Source organism: Lepus europaeus, chromosome 20 (genome assembly GCF_033115175.1).
Source record: "Lepus europaeus isolate LE1 chromosome 20, mLepTim1.pri, whole genome shotgun sequence".
In the NCBI taxonomy this organism is placed as follows: Eukaryota; Metazoa; Chordata; class Mammalia; order Lagomorpha; family Leporidae; genus Lepus; species Lepus europaeus.
In genome coordinates this window covers 18,376,718-18,390,321 of record NC_084846.1, presented here as the reverse complement: position 1 = coordinate 18,390,321, position 13,604 = coordinate 18,376,718, and the positions used below count along the sequence as shown (strand labels likewise).

The 13,604-nt window shown below is 42.1% G+C and overlaps 1 protein-coding gene across 6 annotated transcripts in view; it reads left to right on the top strand.

Moving 5' to 3' along the window:
- The window catches only part of DGKB (diacylglycerol kinase beta), a 690,527-nt gene that overhangs the window by 117,222 nt on the left and 559,701 nt on the right, over positions 1-13,604 (top strand). For all 6 annotated transcript variants that reach the window (XM_062178201.1, XM_062178199.1, XM_062178197.1 and 3 more), the window contains one exon: positions 2,794-2,947. In XM_062178201.1, coding sequence (XP_062034185.1) covers positions 2,794-2,947 — 154 coding nt within the window. The remainder of the gene's footprint in view (positions 1-2,793; positions 2,948-13,604) is intronic.

Here is a 13,604-nt window from a genome sequence, read left to right as displayed (position 1 = left end):
GATCCTAGTGGTTCCAGGTCATCTGCCTCCACAGACCCTACTCCTTACCTCTGCCCTGTGAAGGGTGCTGACTTCAGAAGACAGTCACAAGAGGAAGTTCTTCTGTAACTCGCCCCGCATCTTACCATCTACCTGTGGATATTTTCATCCCACAAGCTCCCTCAGGACAACTTCTGGGGCGGAGCTTGTACATATTGAAGAGTGTCCATTATGGTTGGTGACTCAGCTAGCTGAGTGTAGAGTACTTCTCCTTACTGGGTGCCGGATAAGGACCCGGATAAGTAACCATAGATTCCCCTTCTAAGGAAAAATTCATTTGGCTATGATTGTCTGTCTTTTGGATTCTTCTTCATATTTTGAGAAGTTGGCTGCCATCATCGAAGCATTTTGCGTTTTGGAAGCATTTCTCCCATCTAAGGCTATTCTTCATGCATTTGTCTTTGCCGTAGTTCTAATTATGTAGTTATCTGGACTAGTAGACTTTTCAGTATTCTGTGGTGGTGGTGGTTTATTAAATATGTAAGAAAATGAAGTCTTTTTATAGTCACCAACATGAAAGTCCGACTTGCCCTTGTGGGAGAGAACAAGTGAAAGGAAACTAAATTTAAGTGAAAATGTAAGGTTAAGTTACAGGCAGCCAGCACTGTAGCCTAACAGATAAAGCCGCCGCCTGCAGTGCTGGCATCCCATATGGGTGCCAGTTCGAGCCCCGGCTGCTCCACTTCCAATCCAGCTCTCTGCTATGGCCTGGGAAAGCAGTGGAAGATGGCCCAAGTCCTTGGACCCCTATACCCACGTGGGAGACCAGGAAGAAGCTCCTGGCTCCTGGCTTTGGATTGGCACAGCTCTGGCAGTTGCAGCCAATTGGGGAGTGAACCAGCAGATGGAAGACCTCTCTCTCTCTCTCTCTCTCTCTCTCTCTCTCTCTCTCTGCCTCTCCTTCTCTCTCTGTGTTAACTCTGACTTTCAAATAACATAAATAAATTTTTTAAAAAAATGTACAGAGTCTTGGAACTATATTGATACACTTAGTGAAGTTTTTGGTTTCATTCTTCATTGCTTGAGATTATATTAAGTAAAGAAAGTAATCCTGCTTGAGGTAAAGAAACAATCCTACTTGATTAACATATGACATAATCTACAAAAATCTTACTGTCCCTAATGATATCCCTGAATGTCCTGTTCCATTTTAGGTTTTTTTCCCCAAAATGATATAACAAAATTTGTCATTCTCCATCCCTGTCCCCAAATATTATTACATTAGAAATGCAGATTTTATCTATTCCCCAATAACAGTTTTAGGAATTAATTTTAGTTTCACCTGCCAGGAAGTTGAACAAAATTAAGAACATCGGCCTGACAAATTTCATTTTCATTCTACTTTTAGTTTCAACTCAGTGCATTAAAAGGAATAAAACAAAGGCACCCTCCAGGTCTCCCGTGAGGCCCATCTTCCTTTGCACTCCCTTGGTCGGCACACTTGGGACTCTACTCCAGCTTGCTCTGTGAGTCCAGACCTTGCAAAAGCTATCCTGGAGAGTACCCAATACAGCTCCATATGCCTGTCTCTCACCGTCTCTTTTCCAGGAAGCATTTCTGCATTGTTGCTTTTGCAATCATGGGGGGTTTTAGCCAAATGCAGTACAGTCATACATACTTGGCCTTTGTCCCCAAAGCTCCTATACATTTGTCCTTAAGTTCCCAGGCAAGAGGCAGATTCTGGCCCACTGACTTCATGTGCTGGGAGTATGAGCTCTGCAGGTGACGCCTGAGAAACCCTCTCATCCTGATTGTGGATGGCAGGCAGCTTCCATCTCCGTTCCCCCAAGCAGACATGGGGATTCTCAAAACCACAAAAGTTCTCTCTGGATGAGTGCTTATCATTTACAGTTCTGTATGGAGTCCCAGGGCATATGTAAGTAAGGATCTTGAAACAGGTTTCTTGGAATTTTGGAAAATTATATCAGTTGATGTTGGTGCTTAATTGAAATTTTGTTAAGATTTATTTATTTATTTGAAAGAGTTACAGAGAGAGGGAGAGAGAGAGAGAGAGAGAGAGAGAGAGGTCTTCCATCTGCTGTTTCACTCCCCAAATGGCTGCAATGGCCAGAGCTGAGATGATCCAAAGGCAGGAGCCAGAAGCTTCTTCCAGGTATCCCATGTGGGTGTAGGGGCCCTAGGTGTTGGACCATCCTCTACTGCTTTTCCAGGTGCATTAACAGGAAGTTGGATTAGAAGTGGAGCAGCCAGGACTCAAATGGCTGCCCATATGGGATGCTGGTGCTGCAGGCCAGGGCTTTAATCTGCTGTACCATAGCACTGGCCCCTGAAGTGTTCATGTTAACTACTTCATGCACTTGTCAAAAGAAATAAGGACATGATGAATGAGGAGGAAAGGAGCTAGGAATATTTTCACTCTCTGGGTGTCTACTGTGTGAGTGGGTGCAACTCTGCACTGGCTTGTGTCTGCATTAATCACCCAATTTAATAAGCAAAACAACTCTGTGGAATTGAGAGTATTATTCCCCATATACAGAGGGAAAGTAAGTTTCAAAGAGGAAAAAAACTAAGGTCTTATAGATCCTGTTCTTTCTGCTACACAACTGCAAGAAAGACATATATCCCATCACCAGTGTCAATCAGGTATTGCCCGATTGTTTCTCAAATACGTACCCTGTTTCTGTAGACTTGGCTATAAAAATTGTTTGAGGTCATTTCCACTACTAATGCATTTGAACACAGCTTTTAACATTTGGCTGAGTCTTCAGATACATGTTTAACTTTTTTTTTCAGACGATAGATTTCGAAGGTTTCAAGCTATTCATGAAGACTTTCCTGGAAGCCGAGCTTCCTGAGGATTTCACTGCACACCTTTTCATGTCATTTAGCAACAGATTCCCTCATTCCAGTCCAATGATAAAAACCAAGCCTGCGCTCCTCTCGGGTGGTAAGTATATTTACTTTAAAACTTTATATGAAGTAAACAGCACAGAAGCTAAAGCAGTATCAAGTTGTGATCAAAGACATAGGAAAATTTGCTTAAAATGTTTCTTGGGGGTGAGGTGTATAGTGCCACACGTAAGATTGTGTTAATCAGTTAAGATATCTCCAATAGACTAATCAGCATCAATTAAATGTAATGTTATCATTATCACTTGTCTTGGAAGCCTATGTTTAGGTAACAATTTTAAGAGATATCTCCATTACATTTGGGGAAATTGCTATCCTGAATGTCTGAATCAATATATTTGAAAATGTAGTCAAACACAAATTATGTCCAGAAAATATTCGTTATCCAGTGTGCACATAACTAGCATATTTTTACCTTGTTTTGGCTTATAGGCTCAGAACAGAGTTTGATTGTTCTCTTAAATACTTTAAATTTTTGTCACCATAGAGATGGTTGGTTCTGTCCTTGTGGGTGGCGTTTTATAGCTGTACAAATACATTCATAGCTTTTGCTAATTCCATCAGTCTCCATCTACTCAGGAAAAAAAATTCCATCATAGTCTGCAAAAGGATATAAGATAGAACATGGCCAGTTGGCATTGGAGGATCGAGTTAGCAGGGAACACAGAAGCAGCCCAGAGAAAGGACATTGTGGAGGGGGGACACAGTTCTCGGAGCAGCGGTCTGTGGAGGGGCACGTCCAGGCTAGCTGTGGCCTCTGGTGTTCAAGGAGGGGCCTGGAGTCCTGGAATCCAGATCTCTTAGAAGAGTGCATCACCACGTTCCTGTAACTGGGAGCTCAGCATGCCTGAGTAGATGCGGAAATGGAACTGAAGTGGATATCCCCATGGGCTTGCCAGATCACGTAGCTGGAGCTTAGTGGGCCTGTGTGGTGTGGAAATGCAATGGAGCTGCAAAACCAGACCTGCTGCTACTGACATGCAGGAGATTCTTCCTGCACTGGCAGTGCTGGCAGGAACCACCCCTTCCCTTCCTCCTCGTCTTTCACCTGCTCCCTTGCAGAACCAAACAGGACGCCAGGCAGCAATGTAGAAATGTGCCCTGCTGGAGGGTTTCTCTCTATGAACTCAGGACGCTTTTTTGAACTCAAAATTACTGAGGACCTGACATTTTTTGTTAGTTTGGATGCTATCAAAAGAGAAGATGAGTCACCCTAACAGAAACAGCAGTCAACCGACGACATTAGCAAAAGGAGCCTATTTCATGAAAAATAACTGCTTTCAGAAACAAAAGAAGGTTGGTCCAAGGGGGACGTAGCTGAACGCCCTTGCAGATCTGTTTTATAGAAAGCACCTTGAGCACCAGATTCGCGTTGGTTTTTCTGCTCCCGTATCTCATGCAGGTCTGTGAAGACATCACTGCATATGTACTCTCGAGAAAATGAGAATGAGAAAGGCAAGGAACACCTTAGATCATTATCAAAATTGCTTTCCCATGAAAAGAGCCCCAGCCTCCCAGCAGAGCTCTGGGATGGAAGGTGCCAGTCCTCAGATCACAGAGAAGAAGAGGAAATTTTTGGTAAAGATGAGAAGTTTAAACACTGATAACATGATACATAAAAATGTAAAAGTGATAATTAATACATAAACACAATGTTTATGAAAAGGCTGCGTTATGGAGTCTTGTGCTGCTTTTCCCCTGTGTTAATAACATTGTATGTTTTTCCTCAAGTAATCATATACATGTTGGTCCACGCTTTTTAAAAACAAACATCAGGAGCTGGTGCTGTGGCACAGTAGGTTAATCCTGTATCTGTGGTGCTGGCATCCCATATGGGCGCCAATTGTAGACCCAGCTGCTTTTTTTTTGTTTTGTTTTGTTTTTTGTGTTTTGTTTTTTTTTGTTTTTGTTTTTTTTTTTTGCAGGCAGTTAGACAGTGTGAGAGAGAGAGAGACAGAGAGAAAAGTTTTCCTTCCATTGGTTCACCCCTCAAATGGCTGCTAAGGCCGGCGTGCTGCGCCGATCCGAAGCCAGAAGTCAGGTGCTTCCTCCTGGTCTCCCATGTGGGTGCAAGGCCCAAGCACTTGGGCCATCCTCCACTGCCTTCCTGGGCCACAGCAGAAAGCTGGACTGGAAGAAGAGCAATCAGGACAGAAACCTGCGCCCTGAGCAGGACTAGAACCTGGGGTGCCAGCGCTGCAGGTGGAGGATTAGCCTATTGAGCTGCGATGCAGGCCCCAGCTGCTTTTTTTCTGAGACAGCTCCCTGCTAATGCATCTGGGAAAGCAGTAGAAGATGGCCCTAGTGGTTGGGCCCCTGCACCTGCGTGGGAGATCCAGAAGAAGCTCCTGGCTCCTGGCTTCAGATTGGCACAGATCTGGCTATTGAGGCCATCTGGGGAGTGAACCAGCAGATGGAAGACCTTTCTTTCTGTATCTCCCTCTCACTGTCTGTAACTCTGCATTGCAAATAAATAAATATTCAACAAACAAACATCTGCTTTTCACTTTATAATGCTTCATAGATGACAGCTAATATGCTTATTACAATTTTTCTCTTCTCATATTTGTCATTCTTTAAATAATTCTCAATATACCATGGATTAAAAGAACTGTTTTTTTTTTCTGTGTTTTGATTGTTGGTCATTAGCATGTATTATTAGAACTGAACACTTCCAAATTTCACAGTTCCTTACTTTGATTTAGAAATTAGTGTCCCTGTTTTCTTTTACATGCTACAAATGATTGGCACACCCCCTGGAATGAATAAAAGCATCAAGTTATCTTTTATTTTATTTTACAAGCAGCAAGTCTGTCTTTAGATTCTGAGAAGTTGTTTTTTTTTTTTTTTTGTTATGATGTCCATCTAAATAAATGTATCAGATGTGGAAGATGGAACAGTGCTAATTACTTACATGGTTTTGTATGGAATCCAAGTTTCAAGCTTTCTTTTTTCCTAATTTATATTTGAAGTACTAAACAGAAGATGTAAGATTTATTAGGAGTAAAATGTAAATCCTAATCATGAAAATTCCAAAATACAAGCGCTGGGAGAACAGTGTCCTTGAAATTGTACCTCATTTGGGACAACCTCATATTCTGCACAGACCTACTTGCAGGGAATAAGTTCTCTGACTCCTTTTCAAAGCCTGGCCTCCACATTTTGCAACCGAGGGCACTGCATCCTTACCAGGGCTATTTCTAACCCTAGGCTCTTTTTAGATTTAGTTTTCATAGCTTTGGGGAGCAAAGATCACAGCGCAACAATAAAATTTTCCAGGACTGATGTAGCTGTGATTGGAAGTCTGGAAAAAGAAATGTCTTTCCATTCCTTAAAACCTTGCTTTGCAATGATCTGTTGCCTATACAACAGATTTGTGGTTTAAAAATCACAAAATTACCTTTGAACACAGAAGTGCTATCATCAACTTTGATTATTTTGTTAGCGTGCACTCTATCTCATTACCACAGTAACAGTGAGAATAATATAGCAATTCTTCATTCTGTGTACCAACTGGAAAATAAGAGCTCAAAGAAAGCAAAACTAAAAAGGGAAAATATAACTTGTGTTAATGAGTTATAGTCAACATAGCAATATAATAATGGTAACATTTAGTATCTACATAATAAAAACACTAAATATAAATAAGTGTAAATTTTGTGTGTATGTGAGTGTGTGCATGGGTACAGCTGTGTTTTATGTGACTTGTAATATCATTAGGTCCCTCTGGCATTTCATGAAGGGGATGACTTATTTTGGGGGATGTTCTACTACAATAGAAGTAGTTCCCATCACCTAATGTAAGATGATCACTTCCACTAGTCCTATACTGGACTTCGTATTTGTGAAATAAAACAAATACAGTACTTTTCTCCTATCTCTGTCTGCCTCTGCATGCATATCAGGTCTCTATGAATGTCTCCTGTCTCTGTCAATCCAGTGACCAACTTCCAATCCTAATTTCTTATTTAGATTCTGCTACTTGGCTAACTGCCTTTGTAGGATGTCAACTCGCTATGACTCCTCTGCAAGTGATTCAACCCTGAGTCAGTATCATGATCCCATATTTCAGTCCTTACAACTTAAACACTGAGAAGACATTTCATAAATGTGCAGATAGTTAGCACTAATAATTCCTGTTACCCAGTATTTATGTAGCCTTAACATTTCTTCAGCTTAAAAAACTGTAAAAATTATTTGTTGATGATCAATGATTTTTATGTAATTTCAATATCCATTATTAACTGACCTGTCCCCTGTATCAGTCATGTTAGATTTTTCAAACCTCCTTATGTTTATTCAAGTTTTTTCTCTCAGTCTCAACTCACGAATTTTTCTTTCACATCATTTAGGAAGTAAGACATACATTAGCCATCTTTTTGTTACTGTAACAAAATATCTAAGACAGGCTGTTTACAAAGAAAGGAGATGTGCTATGGCTTCCGGTTGTGGATAGTTCCCATTGGTTCAGCCATTGTTGGGTCTGGAGGAGGATCCCATCAGGGGTCAGGCAGCAGGAAGTGGCAGGGCCCGGCTCAGCTTTATAACCAATCCTCTCCTAAGAACTACATTCTGAGGGTATGCCCCAATGACCCAACAACATCATACTAGGTTCAGCCTTACACACCATGATTGAACTAAGTGTGCAACTTTAGTACTCTTTCCTTTCTTTTTAAAAATTTATTTTTTCATTTGAAAGTCAGAGTTGCAATGAGAGGGAGAGGGAGAGGGAGAAGGGAGAAGGGAGAGGGAGGAGGGAGGAAGGAGAAGGGAGGAGGGAGGAAGGAGAAGGGAGGAGGGAGAGGGATCTTCCATCCACTGGTGCACTCCCTAAATGGCCAAAGCCAGGAACCAGGAGTTTCTTCTGGGTATTCCTCATGGGTCCAGGGGCCCAAGCCCCTGGGCCGTCCTCTGCTGCTTTTTCAGGCACATTAGCAGGGAGCTGGACAGGAAGAGGAGCAGCCAGGACCCTAACCGACACCCATATGGGATGTCGGTGCTGCAGATGGCAGCTTTACCTGCTTGCCCCATACCTTTTGACCCTGGGGATTGAACACATGCCCAGCTCAGGAGCCATATCCTACTTAAACCATAGCAGGCAGTGCCAGACATATAAGGCCTCAATTACTCCCCCACACAACTCAGAACCATTTCCTCTGTTCACAAAGAACGTGTGTTTAATATATTCCAGAAGGAGCGCTTTGTTCTGATGTCCCAAAAGACACCAAAGTCTCTCTGAAGGTTCTCTATTCACACTCTCCTAAAATGCCTGTTTAAGCATCCATCCTTTCTTGATGAAAGGCTGGTATCTACTTGGCTGGTATCTACCTGATACTAGCCCTAAAATCGTGAACTCCTCCTACCATCCAGTGCCCCACTCCTCATACTTAGTTAACCCCTAAATGATCTCCATTTCTCCCTGCATCTCATTCCACATCAGTCTGCCTGTGTCATAATTTAATTCATCATTTATTGTGTCGGAGACCACCAACTGGCTCCCAGCCAGGCCCGGATTTCCCTTCTCTAAAATATTCTTACTAACTGAAACTTGATTATGTCCACTCCTGTTCTGGCTTTTACCAAAATAATTGCATGTTTTTTTTTTTCTTGCAGTTTAGTATTTCAGGCAAACTTAAATCCTTGCTATTTAAAGCTCACGAAAGCAGAGTTGCTTTGGTGAAGGGAGTGGGGGTACAGAGATAAGGCTACTGAGAGTCCTGATCTCCCCCACCTTTATGACATTAATAAGGCATCAGGGGCCAGGCAGCAGAGATAAGAAAAAAAAAATCCAGCAGCAAAACTGGATTTCCACAGTGTGAAGCACGGTGCCCTGCGGGTTAGAGTGTGATGACAGCCCTGTCTCCTGCCCCACGCACTGCGGTCTCTTCCATACCTAACTGTGTGCTGTAATTTATGCACACTCTGCTAGATCAGGACTCCCTGCCTCTTTTCACTTTTCCTTATCTTTTCTCCATAGGAAAACCCAACTCTTCTTCAATCTTCAGCCAATGCTTCGCTGTAGCTAAATAGCACGCACTGGGGCCCACGTCGTGGCACAGTAGGTTAAGCCACTGTGTGTGCAGCAACACCAGCATCACCTATCAGAGAGATGGTTCAAGTTCAGGCTACTCTGATTTCTGTCCGGCTTCCTGCTAATGCACTTGGGAAGGCAGCAGAAAATGGCCCATGTACTTGGGCTCTGTCATCCATGTGGGAGACTTGAATGTAGTTCCTGGTTCCTGGCTTCAGCCTGGTCCAGCCCAGGTTGTTCTGGCCTTTTGGGGCAGGAACCAGCTGTTGGAAGATTCTCTCTCTCTCTCTCTCTCTCTCTCTCTCTCTCTCTCTCTTTCTGATGCTCTGCTTTACAAATAGATAAATAAATTTTTAAACAAATGAAAAATAAATAGCATGTATTATCCTCTCTATTAGGAATCCAATGATCAATAAGGTAGCAAATCTTGAGTGCACACTGGGAACTTGCACAAGATATACTGTCTCTATCTTGTAGCATCCCTGTCCCTACTAGATTCCCACAGAGACTTTGTGAATTAACTGCCTTTAGCTAAATGAGCTTTCTTTCCACACAGTGCAGCAATTAACAGCAGTAAGCAGTTTCCTGAGGAATATAATAATTAAAAGAGGATGTCATACGTTGTTTACCTCATTCAGACACTCATATTCTTCCTTCCTGCTGGGCTCTGTGTGTCCTAAGTGTTGACTCAGACATACTAAGTGTCTGGCATTAGCCACAGGCCAGTGTAGAGTTTTTCTGTTTCTTATTAATTGTTTCATAGGACAGAAGGAAAAGATTTTCTTAGCACTCTCTGTATCAGATCATAGTTAGTTGAGCAGAAGTATCGTTTAGTTACTCCTTTTTTTTAACTGAAAGGCAGATAGAGTTAGATAGACAGACAAAAAGAAATCTCCCATTCTGTGGCTCACTGTCCACATGCCTCCAGCAGCCTGAGCTAGACCAGGGTGAAAAAAAGAAGCCCAGAACTTGATCTGTGTCTCCCACATGGGTGGCAGGAACCCAAGTAACTAACCGACCATTGCTACCTACCAGGGTGTGCATTAGCAGGAAACTGGAATTGAAAACAGAGGTGAGAGTGAAACCCGGGCATTCTGATATGGGATATAGGCATTCCAAGTGGCATTTTAACTGCTTTGCCAAATGCCAGAACCTAATTCATCATTCATGCATCCAGCCATCCATTTATTTATTTAAATGTATCATATGCCTTGAATTACTAAATAATGATGAGTCCTTTAATGAGGACATGTTATGAGATCCATTATGCCATAGAACAATAAATGCTGCTATCATCTTACGAACCGAGTGTGCAAACAGCACAGTAATGGAGGCACCCAAGTAAGGCTGGAGGAACAGGGAAGCTGGGCCATTGCAGTAGTCATTAGACTGAGATTCTGACAGTCAGTTCGAGTTACCAGGTATGTACTGGTGGTAAAGGATGGGAAGAGAGTTGCAAGAAGAAAACGTAACAGAAATTTCTCCTAAATATGAATAGGCGTGCCATCAAATGGTGCCGCATGAACCAGAGGGCATTCAGAATTCATTGATTTAAAATTGAATCTGAGGCCGGCGCCGTGGCTCAACAGGCTAATCCTCCACCTAGTGGCGCCGGCACACCAGGTTCTAGTCCTGGTCGGGGCGCCGGATTCTGTCCCGGTTGCCCCTCTTCCAGGCCAGCTCTCTGCTGTGGCCCGGGAGTGCAGTGGAGGATGGCCCAAGTGGTTGGGTCCTGCACCCCATGGGAGACCAGGATAAGCAACTGGCTCCTGCCTTTGGAACAGCACGGTGCGCCAGCCACAGCGTGCCAGCCGCGGCGGCCATTGGAGGGTGAACCAATGGCAAAAGGAAGACCTTTCTCTCTGTTTCTCTCTCTCACTGTCCACTCTGCCTGTCAAAAAAAAAAAAAAAATTGAATCTGGCCAGCGCCGCGGCTTACTAGGCTAATCCTCTGCCTGCGGCGCCAGTACCCCGGGTTCTAGTCTCGGTTGGGGTGCCAGGTTCTGTCCCGGTTGCTCCTCTTCCAGTCCAGCTCTCTGCTGTGGCCCGGGAATACAGTAGAGGATGGCCCAAAAGACGCCGCTCAGCGCCCCGGGGAGCAGTGCCTCCTTTTTCTAAAGTAATAGAGGGAGAAGACTGGCGGGACTGGAAATGTCGTTTTCTTATTTACGGCGAGAGACTGGAAAGATTCAGAGTCACCAAAATCCCATTTGGAGAAAAAATATTGAAGGGAAAGCTGAGTAAAAAAAAAAAAAAAAAAGAATCATTTACATGGTGCAGTGCCATTGATTGTTCAAGTTCATAAGTGAGCAAAATGGAACTCTTCTCTCATTTAGTTTCTAGTGGGGAGAGACAAACAAATAAGTAAATACCTACCTAGTGTCAGATGGCAACGAGTACTATTGGAAGAGAACACGCAAAGAAGACAGATGATGGCAGGGAGTCTGCTCTTCTAATGAGTCATTTGAACCAGCCTCAGAGTCCTAAGGAGCCCATTTGCATTGGTCTCAGCAGAGACAATGGTCATGGTCATGGCCTGCAGGTGGGATGAGGTGGGAAAGGGTCCAGCAGGATCAGAGTCCCAAAGCCCTTGGGAGGCTGGATGGAGCCAGGCGGACTCCTCAGGAGTACTGAGTGGTCTGGCCCTATGCCTTGGCTCAGCTGGGCTGGTGCAGATGAAGTGACCAGAGCAGAGCAGCAGAGAAGAGAGAGGTCATTGAGCTCACAAAGGAGAGAGTTTTCTATGCCGTGCAAAGGGTACGAATTTCATCCAGAAGAAATCGGGAAGTCATGGCAGGATTTTAGGCTGAGCAGTAATCACACAGTGCTGTGGGAGTGATCATGGAAGGGACTCAGCAGAAGGCATAGAAGGTCCAGCAGATATGGACCACCAAGATGGCAGCCATCTCTCTACAACTTAAAGTACCTTTAAGGGTCCTCAACCCTCCCACTCCCCACCTAATAGAGCAATGGTTAAGTGATTTATGTTGGTAAAATACACAGATCTGTAAGCTACAATATCAATGTAGAATTTAATTCATTTCGTGATTATTGTGCAATGAAAGAATCACAATATAGATTTTATTTTAGACAGAAATTGAGGAAAAATTCCCTTTTGTCTATAAGGAAGTTAATCAATTAAAAGCATAAAATTGTCCAGTGAAAGCAAATACTTGAACCTTTGGGAAAACATTCTTTTTATCTGCTTATTTAATGTTCTTGCCAAAGGATGTACTTCATTAATTGTGCTGAGAAGAAACTATTATTGCTATCAGAACTGTCCTGAGGATATTAAAATGTAAAATATGTGTATATATATATATATATATACTGTGCAGTATTGCCACAGGTCTTTTGTTTACTTTCCACAATGCAAACAAAAGTAGACAGGATCTCAAAATAAATAAACAGATAAAAACTGAAGATAGCAAGGCTTGTGTGAATATGAAATGAGAAGATTTCAGGATTGTAGCAGACATTTAAAATATATTGGTACATTTATTTTACTTAGACTCCAATATTAAACTTTTCTATTTATGTATTTATTATTTAAGAGACAAAGAGAAATCCCATCTGCTGGTTCACTCCCCAAATGCTTGTAATTGCTGAGTCAACACTGAAATTGGAGGCCCTTACTCAGTCTGGATCTCCCACATGCGTACTAGGGTCCCACTTACCCAAGCCAACATCTGCTGCCTCCAAGGGTGTGCATAAGAAAGAAGCTGGAATCAAGTGTGGAACCAGGACGCCCATATGGGATGTGAGCTTCCCAACCAGCATGTTAACTACTAGGCCAAACCCCTCTCCCTATTTGATCATTTATTAATGTTGATATACTTATTGATGATGTATCAGCTTACATACTCACAAATAAATGTCTAGAAATAAATGTCGGAGGATTTGTATCAATTGGCCAGTTAACATTTATCAACCATTACATTCCATACCTCTGTGGTACCAGATTCACATTATAATGATTATTATTAGTGGTAGTGATCTACAAATTTCCTTACTCCAATAAAATTTTATCCTTCAATCACTTCCCTGCAGCCATAAAAGGTCACAACTTTTCATTGATGTTCATAGTAAAATTACTGTCAGTAAAACAAGATTTCCTCTTTGATTATTAAATGGATTTGAATGCAATGGACTTCATTAAACAGGTTTATTTATTCTGCCACCTGAATATACTAAATAAGATTTTGTCTTCAAATTTTCCACCTTTTATCGTTAGGTTAATTCACCCACGATAAAGAGACATTTGTATTTTTCAGTCACCTTGTAGTAATTGCATATCAAATGAGTAGGTTGTCTTAAGATTTTCACATTGTAATGTTCAACAATGCTTATTTATATTTTTGGGGTTGTGTTAGAGAAAAATAAATATTTCGTATTCTGCAGAGGATCAAATCAATCATAACATTATTTAATTTCTGATATGTTGTAAAACTACTAGTAGCAGATGGAAATTATGCAGTGATCTCAATTATTTGCTTGGACTCATTACAATGGAAGTGCCATGCAAATAGGATTTCTCATCTACTTTCTTTAGTGCTTTATTTTCAGTACCTAAAATCTGGCTTTACATGAATAATGTTAAAAATTTTCAAATTTATTTATTTTGGTTAATGTTTATAAAGAGCATAGTAGTTGTATGTCTATT